This window comes from Plutella xylostella, chromosome 7, assembly GCF_932276165.1.
Source record: "Plutella xylostella chromosome 7, ilPluXylo3.1, whole genome shotgun sequence".
Classification (NCBI taxonomy): Eukaryota; Metazoa; Arthropoda; class Insecta; order Lepidoptera; family Plutellidae; genus Plutella; species Plutella xylostella.
In genome coordinates this window covers 947,832-968,658 of record NC_063987.1, presented here as the reverse complement: position 1 = coordinate 968,658, position 20,827 = coordinate 947,832, and the positions used below count along the sequence as shown (strand labels likewise).

The window sequence follows — 20,827 nt, the reverse complement described above, 5'->3', positions numbered from 1 at the left end:
CTATACAGTTGTGTGAAGCGTTCGCCGATAACAAACAATGATCAAAGGATCGTTACGTTAACGTTTAGGAAGTGCGTACCGCATATCGGACCACCGAAGACCGAAGCTCATTATATTGACTACTGGCACTGGCACAGTTACTGGCTATGGGTAGTGGCAGGCTTATAGGTATATTCCACACCACAGAGTATCGTTAGCGTAATGACAGAAAAATCCCATCACTATTTAAAAAAAAACTTTTAAAAAACACAAAAATATCAAATTGAGCGATTTTAAGTTTATTTTGTTGAAATTATCCTAAAATAATTTATTTTACAATGGAAAATGCAGTAGAAAGTCCAATAAAAGAAAATGCGGAAGCCGAAAAGCCGACAAACAATAAAGTTGAAGTGTGTAATTTAAGTAGTAAGAATTTATTAATAGAATTTAGTTGTATGCCTCTTCTGGTATCTAATTTCATGGATATTTGTATCATTTACTTGCTAGGATTTCTGTAATGAAAATAAGTAATATGTAACTATGGCTTAGTTCTAATTAAAACAATAGTTACAGCTTAAATTATTGTTAACCTAAAACCTGTAAAAAATATCTGGCATTATGCCAATAGAAGACTATTTATGAGTATTTTCGGTCTAAGGCAGGTTTCACGTGCTCTTACTTTCTTCCTCAAACAGCCCATGTATACCTGAAGCAGCATTCTATCAGAGATTTTAAGGAATTAACAGTTGCCATGGTAATAGAGGTTCTCGCTCTGGCCGTATTGAACTTATCACAATTCAATTTATTTATTCATAAAATATTATTTATAACAAGTAAACATTTATGTTGTCCATTCCATAAAAAACTACTTTTCCAAAAAGTTATATAAAAAAATATAAGTTTAAACTTCCAGAGCTTACAGAACAACTGGTACCCTGGTGGTAAAAAAAACTTATTAGTCTACTGGTCTTTTGTGACTATCTAGTTATTATTAATTATTAATCTGCCTGTCCAATTGAGTAAGTTAACTGAAACTTGAAAAACCCTAAACCACAAACTTTGCCCTTTATCCATAGGAGAAGTCCCCGCCACCCCACGAACAGCAGAAAAAATCCAAGCGAGAGGACCGCAACAAAAAAGATGACAAAAACGTTGAGCAGTTCATGAAATCTCTTAACTCTTTACCAACTCTGGAGGAAAAGCTCTCCCTAGTTTGCAAGAAGTATGTCCAGACTGCGGATGACAATAAGAAAATGCTGTTTTACATGAAGCAGTCGGATAAGAGATATGCTCTGCTGCTGAAGGAGAAAGACCAGCTACAACATGAGTTTAATAAGACTATTTTACTGAAGTCCAAGCTTGAAAACCTTTGTCGGGAACTGCAGAAACAAAATAAGGCTATTAAGGTATTTGTTACTCTTAATTTGTGTGTTTTATTTTAAGGTTTTTGGAATTTTCAATCTATTTTTCAGTAATAATATATAGAGAGGAATGCCAAGTCAGTGTAGTTATTGTTAGGATTGCACAGGTAGAGGAGAGCAGTGTGAAAATGAAAGTTTTAATTAAAGTTCATTGATAGGTAAAAATATATTTGATCTTTAATTGTATAGTACAAAACAAACATTCCTGTAGTAAATCAAGGGTAAAAAGTAGCCCTACCTTCACAAATAACATAGTTTTCTATTGACAGCAATATTTTAATTTCTGTTGACATAAAAAATTTATCACTCCTGTGTTATTGACCTCACCAGTTGTAATCCAATAAGAAAGCTGAAACGAAAGCACATTTGGGACAGTTTATCATATATAAACAATCATCAATTGAATGAGAAGGCAACCCAACGATAGGAGGGAGTGCCTTACACACCACAAATACATGACAAACATTGCTTATGATCATTCAAGACAGATTGCATGTCACTACAAAAATATAACCACCTGAATTCACACAAAACTTTCATCTCCACAATCACCATTCCTCCCCAGGAAGACTCCCTCCTCAAGATCCGCGAGGAAGAGGAGCGTCGCAAGGAGACACAGGCCAAGTTCCAGGCGACGCTCGCGGAGATCACCGCCATGCTGCAGCAGAACAACGACAAGAACAACAAGCTGCGGGATGATAACATCAGCATGACCGAGAAGTTCAAGAGTGTGGTCACGCAGTACCAGATGAGGGAGCAGCAGGTAAGCAGATGATTCAGCTCAGTGTAGTTATCAGAGAGTAATTGTCCACTGCTGCATACCTAGCATGGGGCGCTAAACGCGTACGACAAGACATGGCATAAATTTTGCTCGTACTCACTCACATCGCAAGATCTAAAAAGAAAGCGAGACAGAAATCTTTTGTCATGCGCGTCTTGCGCTCCATGCCAGGCATGCAGGACGTCAGATAAGAGCCACCACACTTAAGTCAAGGAGTTACTGCTAGGCCCCACATTTACCAAGCCTTTATCCAACCACTACTAAAAGGTGCTATGCTAGGTAAAGCATGCATAGTATGCATCACGCAAGCACGCATCATTATATTTAAAATCTAGCCACAAATTATTGCTATTTATGTGACACTCGAAGAATATACACAGAATCTAATTAATTTACATCAGCTATCTTACTTTTTTTATCTATCACTAAACCCTTGGCTAACATCTTATTTTACTACACAGGTAGACAAAATGCAAAAGCAATTGTCACTCGAAACCCAACTCTCCGACGCAAAAATGCAGAAAGCCAGCTTAGAACACCAAGCGGAAAAGGGCAGACTCCTAGCCGAGATGGAAACACTGAAGATGGAGCTATGCAAGAGCGAGGCAAAGATAGAGGAGATGAAAGGGACAGAAGTGGCTCTTCGTAGCCAGATAGCCGTATATACGGAGAAGTATGATGAGTTCCAGAACGCGTTGGTCAAGAGTAACCAAGTGTTTGGAGGTTTTAAGGGGGAAATGGACAAGGTAAATATATTTTTACTATCTATCATCTTTCTCTAATTCTTAATTCGGTGACATAATATATCGTGGTGAAAGGATTCGCCAGTCAAAATAGCATAAGTCGCTGACTACCTTTATTGCCTCATAACATGATAGCAACAACATTAACATAATAGCTTTGCACTTAAATTCAAAATAATTTAGTTTGCTATTGGTTTTAAACTATAATAATGTAATAACATGAGATATTTATTTACACAGATGTCTAAGAAAATTCTTAAGCTGGAGAAAGAGTCACTCTCATGGAAGAAGCGATGGGAGACGTCGCAGACCGCTCTTATAGGTAAAAATATTCTTCAATAAATATAATAATGAATATGAGATACTAATCGTAAATTTTTGGACATATTGAGAAGGTCCAATGACTGTCACTTTACCTGTCTAAGGTTGGTGCGATCCAATGGGCTGTAGGGCGCCCATGCTTCGTCTGTGACTACCAGTATCCTAACGGCCATACGGCATGTACAGGATACCAGTTGCAGACATCGGAAACTCCGTTTCTTTGACGAAATGTCGTATCGAATTATTACATTTGTGATGTAATCCTTTTGACAAACGACGACCGTACCGTACCTCCTACCATACAATTTTGAATTAAGTATGTTTCAATTAGGATTCAATTACAATAATTGTTTCCAGACATGTGCAGCGAGCGTCAAACCAACGAGCAGCAGGCGGCGGCGAGCGCGCGGCACCTGCAGCAGATGCAGGCCTTGTGTCGCACCTTACAGGTACCTATAGTTCCATTCACAACACTAGGCCAATGGGCTATGACCGATGTCAATGTTAAAAACTGTGTAATTAAGTCAGTTTCACCGTGAATAAATATCATTGATGATTGATGTCTGAGTCTTCTAGACTATATGTTCCGAGAGATGAAGAATGGATGTCCCTATGGATACTTTTTGATCCGCCAATGGGCATAGAAACATTATATAAATGGCGACCGTTCCATAAGTAAGAGTAGGGAGGCGTCCGTCCACCATTTTCATATTGTTTCTATATTCTCGAACGTTATACCGTTGACAGTATAGTATGTAGCTATGCCAATCCCTACCTAATTCAACAACAACAACCCCCATTTTCTCCTACACAGGGTGAACGCACGGTCCTTCTAAACGTACTGAAAGAACACAACATAGAGCGGCCCGCCATGCCGCCCGCGCCGCCCGCGCCCGCGCCCGCCCCCGCGCCGCCCTCTAGCAGTGCTAAGGTAACATTTAGTTAAAGTATGATGTGATACAAGGGTGGTAACTCTGAAAGAAACCGAATCATGACCCAGAACGCAAAGTTACAGATTGGTAATGAATAGGAGGAATATAATCCGACGATTTTCCGTACACTTGTGAAGATCCAGGTAATTAAAACAACAAACAAAGTATCACGTGACGTGTTCCTGATATAAATGCCCGGATACCCTGGGCTGACAGTGCTTTACGCTAATCTGACTAGTATTTATTCAATAATGTTGATTGGTACGTGGACTAGAGTTTCACGATCACGATATGCAATCTAATCAAACGAAAGTATCAATTGAAAAACCATATTTCTTCTATTATACAGGTGGATGCCATGGCGGCGAACTGCGCACAGCTGAAGCAAAGCTTAGCGCATCTGCAGAACCAACTGAACGTTCTCACCACGCAGAAGGAAGAAAAACAACCGGAGACACCTAAAGCAGAGAAAAAGAAGTCGAAATCCAAGAAGAACAAGGGTGAGAAAGCTGTGGAAAAACAAGAAAACAACGAAAACGAAGCTAAAAGCAATGTCGACAATAATACTGAGGCTGTGGATGTCAATGCCAATGACAATGTAAAAGAAATAGCTGTAGACAACCTTATACAAGCAATAAGCCAAGCGAATATCAGCCTGGCTGACTTAGACGGCGATAGTGATGAAGTACAAAATGGAAATGTTGAAGTTGAAACTAAGGTAGAAAATGGCGTAGATAAAGTACCTAAAATTGTTGAAATCGCGTCTAAGGCAGCCCTAAACGACAGTTCGTTTGTCGAACCCAATTCTAACGAGGAGGTGGCACATATACCTGAGATTAAATCCCTGACGGAGGAACAAAATGAACAGGTTGCCTGAGAATCACTTCGGAGTGTAGGTTTTCTAATGCTTTTGAGTTTTCTATTTTCTTGTGTTGTTCTTTATCATGTTTCAATGATACCTGAGTACTAAGCGTGAGTTTTCCTTATCGGTCGATCGTTGTTACTTTTAACGATAATGTTGCATGAATAACAAATTTAAGAACTTTTAGACGACGCTGCTGTGCGTTGCCGATCTACAGCAGTCACTAAACTCGCACTTAGTACTCTGAATGAATGGGAAAGAAAAGTGGTCTAGTTTAAAAACAAGCAAAGTTCAAAAGACTTCTTAGATCATAGCTTTCCTTTTCTTTCCCATTGATCTATTCTCTCTATCTTATGTTTGACTTCTATTTATTTTATTCTGGGCAAGTGGTTAGTTTTCTCAGCTCTCGACCGTATCTGTAGGTATATTTTGTATGGATCATTGTTAGTTACGCGTATGTACCACTAGATGGCGGTACACGATAACTATGCAAAACTACCGTGATCGAGTAGTGAGAAAGTTAACAATAGGCCCATTTTCCGAAGGATACAGTCGATGATTTTTGGTATTTGCTTCCATTAGTATTGTAGGCTATGCCATTTTTTAAACTGAAATCTTGCTGAGTTTTTTTCTGTTTTGTCCGTGTTTTGTACTTAAAATGTTCTCCGTATAGTGTGTGGTCTATTTCTGAATGATGCACAATTAATCACAAGCTACAATAAAACGTATGTTACAGAATATCATATCGATAAGCAATAATATATAACATACATAATTATGTGTGTTTAGCCATAATATATTCTAAAATTTGACAACATTTGGTGCCTTTTTTGTACGGTATATTAATTTTAGGTTAATCTAAACATAATATTTTGGTGTTTTCTCATTTATAAAAAGTTACTGTTATTTTGTATTTGTGTTTAAAATACATAATTAGGTATAGTATAGTGATCTTATTCAGTACACTTAGGAAACATCATATCTCTGTCAATTTGATAAATATAACATATAAGTATGGAAATTTTACCTACCTTCATTTCTTCATCTTGGTGTGCTCAATAAGTTTTCTTAAATTTAACTATACTGCCTATCATTCAGCCTAAAACCATTTAAATGTATGACTTGTTATATTTAATAAGTAAATTTAGTATTATTTTAGTTGCCTATTCTCAATGTGCCTACTTTTCATTATGTCTAGTCAACATTGGTATTTTAGACAATCTTTCGTCTGTTTCTCAAAAAAACTTATTCAAGTTCGTAGGTAAATTACTAGTGTAAGTAGTTTTATATAATTCATTATCATTTGGCCATCTAGGTACTGTATGTAGTAATATCCGTCGTTGTTCTATGGTTGTATATATCTGATCGATATTTCGCCGGATTCATCATCATCATCATCAGCCCGTATTTTTCCAATGCTGGACATAGGCCTCTGCCAAGGAGTAACTATGCCTGTCCTCGGCCTTCCTCATCCAGCCTCTATCTGATACCTACATAATACCCAGTAATCAGTCCTTGGGGTACATTTCCTTCAAATACTCAAGTAGTTATTAAATTACAAGGGTTCTTTTCGATTCGGATATATTCAACCTGACAAAGTATTTAAATGTATGTACGCAATGGCAATATGAAAATATTCTAAATAGGTATTAAGCACTACATAATCGTATTTATTATGTATGTATGTTCAAAACAGTTTTACATGTTATTATCAAAGCATTTGTATGGAAATAATTGTGTTACAGCTAGACAATAAGGTGTTTTTGATAATATAACTTTTACAACGAATTTGTGTATTTTTTTTAAAGCTTTTCATTAGAGTCTTTAGGTTACTATAGTTTAATACTGCAATATAAAGTTGTTTCAACTTATGTCAATTTCATCCACTCCGCATGCATATTAGTCTATGCCGCAAGTATAAGTAGGTACATAGGTAAGTACATCGTTTAACGAGTCAGAGGACTTATCAATTATTATTACCAGCCAGGTAGGTAATTAGCAGCTTTAACTTTACAAAAAGGGAAAAAAATATATATCCCGTGTACTACAATTAGGTAAGCACTAACTTCTTTACCTATCTAGGCCTGCTAACAAGACCTAAACTATCAATTACATAAAGCCTAGTTAATAGAGAACGTTGCAACTAGTGACTTTTTCTGGGCACTCGCAATTTCATCACGAATCTGAAGGCACGAGTTATCTCCAATTGATTTTTATTAAGAAATATGATTTGATCAGTGACGGATTACCTATAACTGGGTCGACATTATGGAAGGTCAGAAATGCGTTCTTATGATGATTTTGAATGAAGACAAAGTAGGTATTTTTCGTTTAAGAATATACTGTACCTATCTAAAGCAGTTAGGTTTTTCAATACTCTATATGTGGGTTACTTGTTTAAGAGTATTCTACAACAGTTAGCGTCCATTAAAAACCAATATAATACACACCCGATTTTCCAACTTGTATATTTTCTGTCATATTTAATTTTTTACCATCGCAAAAAATAAATAAGTAAGTAGGTATATAGAATTTGAGTTTATGACAACACAGAACAAGTAGAACAGTCGGGTGTAATGCATGATGTTCTAAAGTCTCCTCGGTTCGATTCCCGGTAAGTATGCCCTACACTACACAGATGTTGAATATCTATCTACGTATTAAGGTTTCAAATTGAATGCTTACAGGTTTCTAGACAGCTAGGTAATAGTAATTGCCTAAATAACAAAAGTCTAGTCACTGAAACATCATAGTCAATAGACCGTTATTGTTTCAATCTCACGATCCTAAAGTCTATTTTTTATTGTGTTTCCTATTGTGTAACAGTTCGTGTTAACTAAAACACGATGTTTTTAGTAAAATCTTAGTACCTACTTATTGCACTTTTGTTCGGTTCATTTCCAAATTAATAATTACCAAAAAGCTAAATTATTATACCTACATCGTGTACATAAATGTAACTAAAAGACACTTTAAAATCTTCCATTTAAGAAGACACAGTTGGTGGAAGACATGTAGAGTTGTAGACATGCGTACTTACCTAGTAGTTGTCAAGAGGGTGTATCAAGCCCAGAAGGGGGGGGGTAATTCTAAACAACTTATGAAAGTCGTCAAACTAAAATTTATCAACGTGACTGCCTGAGTCGAATGACAAGCTCAGCCCAGAAAAAGGCCCTTTTCAGCTAGAGAGATAGATAGGATATTCTTTATTTGTATACACATACAAAAAATAAACTTACATAACTTAGTTATACATAGTAACATATATGTACGAAAATGGCGGTCTTATCGCTTTAAGCATTTTTTTCAAGACCACCTACCTTTTATACAACTTTTGCAACACCCTGTAGCTTTATTTCAGAGTGTTGTGCTACTGCTACCCACAACCAAAGAGGAAAAAAAACACTACATCCTGTACTCCGTGCATGAAATGTACTGATTGGCGATGACCGGATGGTTAGTAACTCTGACTGCTGTTCCGAAGGTCCCGGGATCGATTGATGGGTGTTGTTTGTGACCGACTATAGAGAAGGTCCTACCCACCTACTTATAGTCTATTTTTTATCTCAGAGAATAAATTGACAGATTCTGCACGGTTCATCAAGAGTCGATTGTCCCGCCGCGAAGTGACGTATCGTTCTATAAACGGGATAATCGACTGTTGAAGAACCGTTCAGAATCTGTTAATTTAGTACTTATCTTAGATTAAAAACAGACTTTAGAATGTTCTTAAGTTCATAAAACACATTATCTGTTTGCTTACCTATTCTATTCTATTATCTGTGGGGGTGTAAGTGTCTGCACCTGGCTCTTTCGAATGGATACTTTTAGGCCCTGTTTTACAATGTCTGGTTAGTGGCTACCTGTGAGATAAAATACATGCTGTCAAAAAAATTATAACAGAGAGTGTCACCTATAATGTAGGTAGGTACATAGAGAAACACTTACACCTTGTCACCGTCAAATTAGCCCGATTTATTTTTAACTTTCTCTTACTTTGTCTTTCTTAACAAATGTAGTAATCGTTGGCTATATTTATATGTAGAAGGTATATAGTTATCTACAATTTCTCATAGTTTTTCAAGTGATAAGATTACTTTTTTTACTTAAGTACTTAATAATTTTTGTACTATTAAGGTCATTATTGGGATCAGCCCAGATTCGACCGGCCCGAATGAGGCTGAACCCATTTTATTCAGCTTCAGTTGAAGGTTTACAATATCTTCATACAAATGTTGTTTGTCACGTATTTCTTTATGGGTAAATATTTTAGCACTCATATTTTTTGTGCTCTAATAGAGGTCATAATATCTACTGCAAATATTAACTTGATCAGCTGTTAAAATCTGTAAATGTGTAAGTAGGTAGCTATAACTTATACAGAGCGGTTACAAGTTAAAACTAATCGTACAAAATATGAATGTCTAACAAATAACATGATCTCTACTTTCTTTTTTCGAAGTTGACGCGATGACAATGTGACAACATTACAAGAGCTTTTGTTTTTTAGATATTGTTTATATGTATAGGTTAGTATGTACCTACCTAAATGTTGTTTAACACAAAGAGGCTTACGGTACTGCCTATAAATTTAAATACACACCTACTTAAGTATCTCTACAAACGTGTTCTATAGTTATATTATGTAAATTGGAACAAGTGAAATGTTATACTTATGACGTAGTGATTAAATGCAGGTAAAACTGTCATTTCATTGTAAATTGTAATGTAGCTAAATAAACATAATTTTTCATGTGCTTAATATTTTAATAATGGAGTCAGGACTGAAACGGCTAAATAGCAGAACGTAATATAGCAATACATATATTAACTATATTACTATATACAGGTACACATACAATAAAGTTTACAGAGCTACACCTATAAACAGATCATATTTTTGTAACTCCAGATAAAGTAAGGAAAGTATTATAAAAGCATAACGGAAAGATTCAAATTCAATCCATTTAGTTGTTTGTGATATTGTATTTCACCTAAGTCACAAGTCATAAGCAAGTTATTTCGGCCATTTTATTTTAGTCGTTGAAAACTTGCAAATTTGCCGCAATGTACTCAATATTTTCCTTAGCTTTAGTTAATCAACTCTGAATTAACCGCTCCATATAAATCTGTAGCGCCTACCGCGCAGACTATAGTGTTCGATCAAGCGTTCAGTATAAATAGAACTGTTGTTTGTCAGTCAGGTACATTGGCACAGTAACACCGCACTGGGGTTAGACAGACCCTGTCAATAAAATAAAAAAAATACGCCACAGTTTGCACAATCGTGAAAGTTTTTGAGGTCAGACAAAAGTGACAAAAGTTTTGTAAAACGAGAACTTTTTTCCTGCTAAAGGTTACAGTGATTTGTGATTAAGAACAAAGTTTAAGATCTGGTTTTTGTGTTTTCAGTTCGACTGAAGATTTCAATGATGAAGACGTTAAGGACTATCTTAATACTCTTCGGTGAGTTTTTATTTACATTTTTAATTCAAGTATTTTACAAATAGATAAAAGGTTCAAAAAGATTCGACATTTAAAAAAAACACAGATACAACAAACCTTCTTCGCAATATTTTTTTTAAAGGCAATTAAATTAATTAACCATAATTTTCATGGAAATAAATAAAACTATCCATTTACTGTAATTTAATAGTAATAATAAATAAATAATCATTAATTTCGGGTGTATATAAAGCCCATATTAAGGCCACATAAAATGCATTAAATTATAAAGAGTACGTAGTACTTAGTACCTACATACAGCATATAGGTACAGTACATCCATAAATAAGTTACCATGTTAACCGTTGAAAGAACTTCAATCAAATTAGAAATTTCATTATTCATATTCAGTCATTATCAGTACATAAAATAATTTTATTTACGATCCATTTATGTATACTAATTAGAAGTTACATAGTAACCTAGTTTATGCAGTTAAAGTGCGTGTTAGGAATTCTATTTTCCCACACATTTAACGCATCGTGGGCTTCGGAAGTTCCGTCTTTCATGTTATTTATGTTTTAATATAGAGGTACACCTGCCTTATTTAGCCATAGATTGAAAGAAAATGATGATATAAGCAATTCCCACAAAACCAATATTTTTTGAGGAATTCTTCTGTACCTGATATATCACTGGAATGATTAATAAATAATAAAAAATAAGTTTGACGAGTGTGTTGCTGTACAACTCCAAAATGAGCCATGTCAGAACTTAGATTTCATATAATATATTATAGTTAAGTATATTTACAAAACAAATAAATTATTCAACATAACATTTTAAGTTCATCGTTTTAAGTACTTACTTAAATTAGTATGATTAATCAATATACTGTTATGCCAGAACTTATTTTAACCGCAACGCGTTGAACTCTTTTGTATGGAAGTAAATTATTACGACTTCATAACTTTTTTTTTCAATACCTACTTATCCATTTCATGTGATTTGTCATTTTGTTTAATCTCATATTGTTTGAATGATAATGATTCACTTTAAAATCGCACAATATTTTTCTATAATTAACATAACGATTCTAGAATTCCCAAACGGAAATGCGTAAAATCGAAACTTATAAAATTTCCGCACGAATACATCTCAACTATCGATTGTGTAAGTCACAACATACACACAGACACGGGCCGTGCATAATTAACCCCCGCGCTGCGTCGGTCGGGTAAAACTAGCATTTCTTTACATTTCGCAGTTTCCTTACACGCGATAGAATTTAATAGTAACTTCCGAATAACACTTGATTGATAACATGTTATATCATAAAGTAATTAAAAATACTTTACCTAAAACATAATTGCAAAGTTTTTGTTGTTTGTTTACATAATTCAATATGGATAGATTCGCCGAAGTTACGGATTGGGCTGCGTGCCTGGTATATCACGTTACCGATCTAGATGCTTAAATATGTTGCTGTAATGTACCTTACCCATATGATAGGGAGGAGCCGCCAATTAATATTGATTTAAAATGCTAACGAATCCAGCTACTTATGTATCTAATACTTAACGGTACATAATATAACTACGTCTTTTTATTTTAAAGCAAAGCTGATCGGTATTTTTGTGGCCATCACACATAAAAAAGTTCCCATAATTTTAGAATAGCGAATATTAGTGGCCAGCACGCAGTCCTCTTGCTTTACCACCTAGAACTTGCAGAATTACGTACTACTAGATCTATTATAAAATTTACTTCCAAAACCCCCAGGAGCGGTGACCCTCGCCACCGGCACGCCCTCCCCGAAGCAGCCCGCGCGCGACGCCCCGCAACAACGAGTCGAATTCGACTACGAGTTCGAATCCTCACCAGCTCACGAACCCCAGGAATCCGCCAGCCATTATGACACCTACATCCAGGACGTACAAGCCGCTGCTACTGGCAAGAAGGGTTTCAGTCAAGGCAGTGGGTTGAGGTCCATAGCTGTTGGTTCAGCGAATCAAGCGAAGACAGCGCTAGGCAACCAAAACGCTGCAGCGCATCAAGCGGCGTACGTAGCTAAGAACACGCTAGCGCAATCCGCTGCGCAGTCGAGCGCTACAGCGCAGGCGGCGCTGGCGGGCAAGCAGGTGATCCTGTCGGGGCTGGAGCAGCAGGTCCGGGACGCGAAGGTCGGGCTCCAGGGGGAGGAGATGCAGCTGCAGCAGGCCAAGAGAGCGGCGCAGGCGGCGGCCAATGCTGCGCAGCAGGCTATGCATCAGGTATGTGAAAGTGGAGATAAATGTAGGTTTTGTTTAGGACTAATAGTATTATAGAATACAGAGTTATCAATTTTTGTTGTTTAGTTGGCAGCTAGTAGATTTTATTTAAGTACTATCTAGAGTGTAAAATTTCATATTTACTGTCAACATGCTAAAAGTGTGTCACATGAAACACACAAATTAGTTTTTCAGGAAACCTAAGAAAAAAATTAAAAAGCTTACAAGAATTCATGTCTCGGTCAAAGTAGCAAAAACTATAGTGGACAATTGGACATATCTCAGTATAAGTAACCTTGCATGCATTTTAATTTTTCATAATAAAGTTTTTAATGGTGTGATTACAAAATACAAAAATAAGAAGGTTATTTATTATTATTATTAGCTATGTACTCAACTATGTTGCTTTAGCAACCTACCAATATTTAATCTAAATAATTTTAGAAAGAAAAAAGGGTTATCATTGATTTTTCAGCTAGTATTACCAAAACAGAAATACAGAAAGGTTGTTGCACCGACCGATAAATTGCATCAAGTTGTTTCAGACAAAAATAATAAAAATCGTGTTCCTAGATCATTGACTGCAACGTCTGCAACTGGCTTATGTAACAACTGTTCGGTCCATTTCACTATTTATTACAAAGTTCTTTGATATCTGTAGAGGAAGATGTGACCATTATAGGAGGATTTGCATTGAATGAAATAGGTTTCACGTTTACCATAATGTTCATTCTCGATACGTGCAGTCCATATTTTCATGTCCTTAACTATCTACACTTCAACCATCGCAGCATAGCTAGTTATTGAATATATTGCATTGCACCTCATGTTTATCATACAATGGTGGACATAGGCCTTCTTCAAAGATTTATAAAGTATGTCACCGACCTTCATAATTCAGCCACTTTTTGTCTTAAACTATTTCTCTGGGTTTGTCAGTACGGTATGCGTATTGGAAATAATTTACTTCATAATCCGGCGGCGCTCGTTTTCTTGCATAAATAAGTCAAATGTTAGGAAAGACAATGTTATTTGTTGTTTTTCTTGTTCGATGGCAATAATTGAGAAATTAAATTGATAACTTTTAAAATCTGTGCGGAATGTCAACCGTGCAACCGTCACGCTCTGGTTAGTGATTGAGTGTAGGTACTGTTTACTGGGCCAATCATAATAATATTGTGTTGTGATTTTTATTGTGACAATAATTTGTAATTTTATTGAGGAAGTCAAGGTTATTGGATTGGACATGTTTAATGTAAAGAAATGAAGAAAAATGTCTAGTACCTATACATACTTTCACATACGTATGTATAAGAGACATACTCACAAGTGAATCCATTGTATTGTACAGTCGAATCATTATGTCGGTTATCACTCAAACGAAAAAAGTTTTTTAAGAGTCGCAGGTGGAAGATATATAATATATAGAGCTGAAGAATATAATTAAGTAACTAATAACCAAAAGATATAATAATGATGTCGATTCTGAAGGCAGAAATTCTAATTTTAACGCTGTCAAACTAAAAAAATTGCTAGCATAAAATGACATTTACGGAAACAATCATAGAGTCGAATTTTATACAAAGAAATTAAGGTTTTGACATCGCTAAATTTAAAATTTCTGCCTTCAGAATCGACATCAATATGTACTTATAAATAGAAGCTCTATTAGCTATTTATTCAGGAGAAGGCATCGTTCAGAAATCCCCGGCTGAGGGTGATTCCGACTGTCACGGAAACATGTGACCATATAAAGTTAACGGTTAATTTCTCAGAATATGGTGGCTTTATTCAGGTTTATATGCAATGAGAAGTTTAAATATACCTTATCTGCTTATACTAAACTATTTATATATTTTACAAATAAAAATAAAATACCTAATAATATAAAATACTTTTAGGGCCTGGAAATATTCTACCCTTAACAAACAGGAGTTTATCAAAGGTAGAATATTTCTTTTAGTTCGCTGCCGTCGCCCGGGATGGTTCCGAGGAGGCTGGCAGCGTTCCCTCTCTGTATAGCCAGGCTGATGCGCTGGCTGAGATAGCTGCCAGCCCTCTGGTCCTTTGATACCTCGACCAGGCGCGACGAAAGTTCTTTTACTAATCGTCTCGCTTCGGGTCCCCACGGCCCCAGGGTCTCAACCCCAAACGGCACAAATATGTAGCTGTCAGACAGACCGTTGTATTTGCGCCGTTTGAGGTTTTCTGCAGCAGCCGCCGCCGTGCCCGCCGCCGCGGCACTTATACGGGCGAGACTGTCCCCTGTGGAAGTTACCTCTGCCTCGGTTTCCTCTGAATTGCCTACCTCTGAAACCTCGAAAATAGTTAGGTCTGTGCTGTAAGGACATTATATCTCCAGAAGTAGACTGGCTCGACGCTTCCTCATCCAATGCACCCTGTATAGCGTCCTTTAGTGAGTCATAATTACGGGCCGCTATAATTGTACTTAACCTTCTATTTCGCAATCCGTCTGAAAATCTTTTTAACGCCATTTTTTCGTTAATAGGTTTTAATATAGCATAGTTGGCGGAGTTTCCGTCGGCTTGCGAAATGGTTAAATCAACCAACAACTCTGAAATTTCTTTCCCGTAATCTGTAATACTTTTATTTTCCTGCCTAATTTGTAGCAATTTACTTTGAATCGCAGTTGCGGCTTTTTTTGTCAACAGACATGATCTCATATCCTTAACAAGATCCTGAATCGAAGTATAGCTTGAATCCAATTTTAATTTAGCAGACTGTGAAAGTCGACTCTTCAAAATGAAATTAATTAAATTCATTTTACATTCTCGCTTTTCTAATAATGACCCATAGTAATCAATGTTGTCGATCAATTGTTTAATGCAGTTTTCATCGTCAGTCATCACCGGAAACAAACTTAACGCGGGTTTTAAGTCAAACGAATCCATTGTTGATAATTTACAATAACTCTTAATTTCACTGTATAAAGTTATTATTTTACTACTCTCAATATGAATATCCTCTATCTCATTTTTATTCAAAGATTTTTGACTTATTAAGACACTGACATCATTAATTAATTTATCAAATTCTGAGTAAATAATATTCGCCTCATCTATCTTTTTATTTAATATTGCTCCTTGTCTTCGCTTAGGGCCAATTTTACACAAATAAGTTTTAATATCCTGTAACTTTTTAGTTATATCCTTAAATGATTTATCCATAACTTACCCATAGTAGAAAAAATATCAACACAATTTTATAACCATAACTGAAAATAATAATATTGTCTTTAGGCAAAACCTTAGTGTCCCTATAATTTGATTATATTATTACCGCATATTTGTATATCCGTTCCGTACGTACGCACACTTTTTATTATTCACTATATTGCCCTTTTTCACTCACTAATTAATCATACGCACTTAAAACACAAATCGCTCGCCGCTCATCTCTTGTCCCGTACCGACTCGCGTAATCCGTGCGGCGGCACCGGGCGGCGCAGCTCTCCTCGGCTCCAGCAGCTCCTCTAGGCGCCAGCAGCTCTCATCAGCGCCAGCAGCTCCTCTAGGCGTCGTCGTCTCGCTTTCCTCTGGAACTCTGCAGCTGTCTCATGCGTAGAATATTAGCCTGGGTAGCCCTCTCTATCTTCTTGTGAATGCATCTGTTTATGTATCTGGCCATAAAAAATAATGCAGCGGCTACAAATAATACCACCAGTACGCACAAATACAAATTCATGGACCCCAAATTGTTGATGATATTTTCCTGGTGTTTATCAATTTTATTGGAGTAACCCACTTGGCTGATAATATCTTGTGTCTGGACCTCGGTTTGCCTCAGCGGAGGTTGCACTTTGCTGTTACACATTTTAGATATTTTAAAATTATATATAATTTTTTTTTAACCACTACATAATTATTGTTCTTTAAACTGGTCAGCACGGGTCACGGCTCGAATATCATTTTCGCGGCGCCCGCAGCTCCTCCTAATATGGATCGGCGCGGCGCGCTGGCCGGGTCGCCATGTAGGGACGGGAGTCGGGATATGAAGTAAACACGCGTAAGGTTGAATAGAGACTGATTTATTAAGGATAAGCATTGAGTATATATTGGTTATATAGATTATACACTACACCCTGGATGTGGGAGGGGGCCACTGTGTCGGTGCAGGTGGCGTCCCAGACTAGGCATTTCCCGTTCTTCCAGGGCATTACGGTCATACCGTCGGGCCTCTTCCCGTCGTCTCTCGCCAGGCCGGTTGGCTCCAGAATGGCGGGGATTCCGGCGCTCGCAAAGGCCCGACGTATGACGTCGTTAAGGGCCGCGTGGCGGGGTAATCGGCCGGCACTCCGCTGACAGGAGAGGCCGTGGTGGCCTAGCTGGTCGACGGGGTCCCCGCAACGGCAGCGATGTGGCTCGTTGGTCTTACAGCCTAGTCTCAAACAGACAGAAAGGTTAAAGGTGTTGCGGTCCAGCAGTGTGCCCACACTCGCAGATGGAAGGGCCCTCAACCAATGTCCCGAGTCCGGTTCGGCAGAAGCCATCAGGCGGGCGCGGTCTGCAGGGCTGGTGGCAGTTTCTAAGAGATTTTCCTGAACCTGCCTGCAGATCGGCTCGTCCCACAGCCTCTGGGATTCCGGTTGTCGAGGGACATCTTGTTAATTATATCTATATTATGCTTATTAGGGTTCTTGCTGCTAAAACGGCTTTAGAGCAGTAACAACCTGTACAAACCTCTTCTCAACCAACTTAACCCCAATCCAACCAGGTGAACGTGATCCAAGCGGCCCTAAACGCCGCACAAGCCACCTCCGAGAACGCCAACGAGGCAGCATCCCAGGCGGCGGGCGAGCTGGGCGCGCAGACCGCCATGGTGGGCGCGGCGCGGCAGCGGCTGCACGCGCTGCAGGAGCAGCTGCACGGGGTGCGCCTGGACTTCGAGGCCACGCAGGCCGCGGCTAGGAAGGCACAGGTACCTATGTGTGGGATTAAGATAGTCACTATGTACCAATGTATAGCTAGAACGACGACGCTAGCTAGCTATACCTACATTTTATTCCGCGCGCTATATTAAAACGCGCATTAGCATGTCATCAGCCTATATAGCAGTCCACTACTGGACGTAAGCCTCTCCCAAAGCATGCCACTGGATGCGATCTTTAGCTTTCCGCATCCAATGCGTTAGCATTGTGTCCAGCCTGAATGAAATGTAGGTATGTAGCTATTGTAAACGCCTGCTATCAAAACGCGCGTTTAGCGCTTGTCATCCGAATGTAAGATAGTATTTATCTAGAGCGACGTCAGAACGCGATCGAGGTGTAATGAGTAATACTCAGGAAGGCTCAGGTTTGTGGTAGACTAGATAGTAACTAGCTAGAGCGGCGTCTGGAACGCCAACTCGGCGGCGTGGCAGGCGGCGGGCGAGCTGGGCGCGCAGACCGCCATGGTGGGCGCGGCGCGGCAGCGGCTGCACGCGCTGCAGGAGCAGCTGCACGGGGTGCGCCTGGACTTCGAGGCCACGCAGGCCGCGGCCAGGAAGGCACAGGTTTGTGGAAGTTACTAGAAGTTACAGAGTAGCCAACTTAGCGTTTAAAAAGCGATCCTTACTGTAGCGTTGAGATGCGAGATGAAATTGTGTTAGAAATACTTTGAAGACTTTGAATCGACGCAGGCGGCGGCCAGGAAGACTCAGGTTTGTGGGAGAGACTAGATGGTGTTAGGGTACGGTGAGGAAAACTAGCATAAAGTCGATGAATATTTGGATATCTTCACTTCAACCCCTGTTTCCTTGATTATAGGATCTGATAATAGTTATAGTAGATTTGGTCGTTTTGACATTGAAACTATACAGCTTGCATTTCAAAGATCCTACAGGTTTAGCGAAATCCTAATCCTAATCCTAACTAATATTATAAATGCGAAAGTAACTGTTGTCTGTCTGTCTGTTACTCTTTCACGCCAAAACTACTGAACGGATTTGAATGAAATTTGGTATACATACTGTCTAGACCCTGAGAAAGAACATAGGCTACTTTTTATCCCGGAATTCCCACGGGAAAACTTTTTAAGGCGAAGCGAAGCGCGCGGGAACAGCTAGTTTAGGTATATTTTTATTTTGTACCTATTGAATTTTTATTTGCATCACTGATTGTTGTATGTGTTGTCGGACAGGAAACCCAGAAGGAGACGATCTATCTTCTCGAAGACGTTAAAATATTCTTTCGATTCTGACTTTCTACAGCACAATCTTTCCTATTTCCCAAAACATTCAGAAAGGTTTGTATTATAACTATACCTTTCTCTTCCTTCACACGACTTACGCTTTTTACTCTACATACATTAACTGCCCCATACCTACCTAGCTACCTACCCATCACCTATAGTATATAGTAGGTCACTTATCTACATATACCTTCTTATTCTTTACTCAGACGGCAGCACAACAGGCTCAAGCGAACGCAGCACAGGCGGCGGCCAAAGCAGCAGCGGCGGGCCTCTCCGCCGGTGGCAGCCACGACTCCTCACAGGAAGGTACGATCTACGAGGAATATGCTGCATCAGCTCCGCAGCCCGCCACGGCATCGGCAGCCAAAACCACCAAGCAAACGAAACACCAGAAACTGCCCCCCATTCCCGTGCCTGTTGAAGGGTTCTCGTGGGAACAGTCGAACTTCAAACACTAGTAACGGTTTAGGTTAGGCGTAGATGCTCTCGGGTTTTTCAGTGGCCGCCATTTTGTTTTGTGAAGTTGTGGCGGCCAATGGGATCGCAGTATTTAGCCGTTAGCCAATCAGGAGTTAACTTTAAATTATTTAATCTAACTTCCGCAAAATGGCGTTGGAGCAACTGAAAAATCTGAGAGATGTTAAGTTTAAATTAGTAATGGGATAGAATTAGAATCTTTTTAAAATCAAGTTGGGTATTTTCCCAATTCAATTCTTCCCTGTTCTAATGTTAAACCTTTTATTGATCAAATGTGATATATTTTTTGTATTTTTCTAATTGTTTGTTACTTTTTTATTAAATCGAAATCGTTAGGTATTTATTTTAAGGAATAGTTCAAAGGGAGCTCTCAATTTTGCAAATGTATAGTTTAAAATATCTATATGGGTCGCAAAACTGAAAGTACTTATCAGTACAATGAAATGTAAAAATGCTTTGGAATAACTTACCTACTAACTACTTAGTTATGTAACAATCTAACCCAAATTGAGTGCGATGTCTTTAAATACTGCCATTACAGGAATATCATGAAAATGTTGTGTTGTCGCAAAAAAAGAGAGTTATTAAATAAACAAAACTGATTTGTAAATTGTTTATTATTTTTACTTGGACTTTACTTGACTTTTTCATTAACTTTGATTTCATACTCTTCTTACTATGACTATCTTGACATCTCACTTGATTCTGACTATTGACTAACGTTTCACTTATTGACTAATACATGAAAATGACTAACCGATGACCTAATGACTAATCCATGACCTATTGACTAATATATAATACCTACCTATCCATGGATGAATGAGGTGAGGTCCATGTATTGTGAAAAGTACTTAGCTACCTAATAGTTACGTATACAATACACCTACCTACTCCTACTAATGACTAACTTACTGGTTCGAGAGGGTTACTCAAGCTTATAAAAACCGAACGAATTAACTATACCTAGCTTATTTTATCGAAGTTGTAAGTTAGCGCAACAACGCTCTGGAACGTAGTGTTTCGCTATTTCGTAAGCTAGAGAAACCTTCTAGTAATAAAATTTGATCGAGCATGACATGGGTAAGAAAAAACGCTGGGAACAGACTGTCGGTAGGTAGGGCGCTCCTTGAGAGACGCCTATGTCCAGCGATGGACGATTATAGGCAATGATAAAGATAATGATCACAAGAATATCAACTGATTTGTCCTAATAAGTAAGTACTGCAGAAATATGATTGGAATCGAATCGATATTGGTAGATACTTCCGTAAGTACTTACTTATAGTTACAAAATATATCATTAGAATGGGACTTACTGTTCCCCTCATTTTATGGTAAATCTAGGAAAATTAAGTTTAGTAATCTAGATTAAGAGGAAACGACAGTCACTTGTTAGGTAATT

General features: G+C 38.0%; 2 protein-coding genes across 3 annotated transcripts; both read left to right on the top strand.

Moving 5' to 3' along the window:
* The first annotated feature begins 223 nt into the window (after window positions 1–223).
* LOC105394619 (gamma-taxilin) lies at window positions 224–6,821 on the top strand. Of its 2 annotated transcripts, none has more exons than XM_048622153.1 (8): window positions 224–389; window positions 1,056–1,385; window positions 1,966–2,163; window positions 2,643–2,927; window positions 3,165–3,246; window positions 3,603–3,694; window positions 4,060–4,176; window positions 4,527–6,821. In XM_048622153.1, the coding sequence occupies exons 1-8, from the start codon at window positions 318–320 to the stop codon at window positions 5,052–5,054; spliced, it is 1,704 nt and encodes a 567-aa protein (XP_048478110.1). In that variant the 5' UTR covers window positions 224–317; the 3' UTR covers window positions 5,055–6,821. The 2 variants fall into 2 exon arrangements, with proteins under 2 accessions (XP_048478110.1, XP_048478111.1); XM_048622154.1 differs by lacking the exon at window positions 224–389 and adding an exon at window positions 452–733.
* A 2,062-nt stretch (window positions 6,822–8,883) lies between these two features.
* Window positions 8,884–19,462, top strand: LOC105394622 (polyglutamine-repeat protein pqn-41). The gene is made up of 4 exons (XM_048622272.1): window positions 8,884–8,890; window positions 12,267–12,757; window positions 17,489–17,692; window positions 19,152–19,462. The coding sequence occupies exons 1-4, from the start codon at window positions 8,884–8,886 to the stop codon at window positions 19,401–19,403; spliced, it is 954 nt and encodes a 317-aa protein (XP_048478229.1). The 3' UTR covers window positions 19,404–19,462.
* Window positions 19,463–20,827: the final 1,365 nt, after the last annotated feature.

What these genes read in the sequence shown, in the direction of transcription:
- LOC105394619 (XM_048622153.1), top strand. Translation starts at nt 318, where the DNA reads ATGGAAAATGCAGTAGAAAGTCCAATAAAAGAAAATGCGGAAGCCGAA. An exon ending in CGACAAACAATAAAGTTGAA is followed by an intron (nt 390 to 1,055) that starts GTGTGTAATTTA and finishes CTTTATCCATAG; the next exon opens with GAGAAGTCCCCGCCACCCCA. An exon ending in TTAAGGGGGAAATGGACAAG is followed by an intron (nt 2,928 to 3,164) that starts GTAAATATATTT and finishes TTATTTACACAG; the next exon opens with ATGTCTAAGAAAATTCTTAA.
- LOC105394622 (XM_048622272.1), top strand. An exon ending in CGCAGCAGGCTATGCATCAG is followed by an intron (nt 12,758 to 17,488) that starts GTATGTGAAAGT and finishes CAATCCAACCAG; the next exon opens with GTGAACGTGATCCAAGCGGC. An exon ending in CCGCGGCTAGGAAGGCACAG is followed by an intron (nt 17,693 to 19,151) that starts GTACCTATGTGT and finishes TTCTTTACTCAG; the next exon opens with ACGGCAGCACAACAGGCTCA.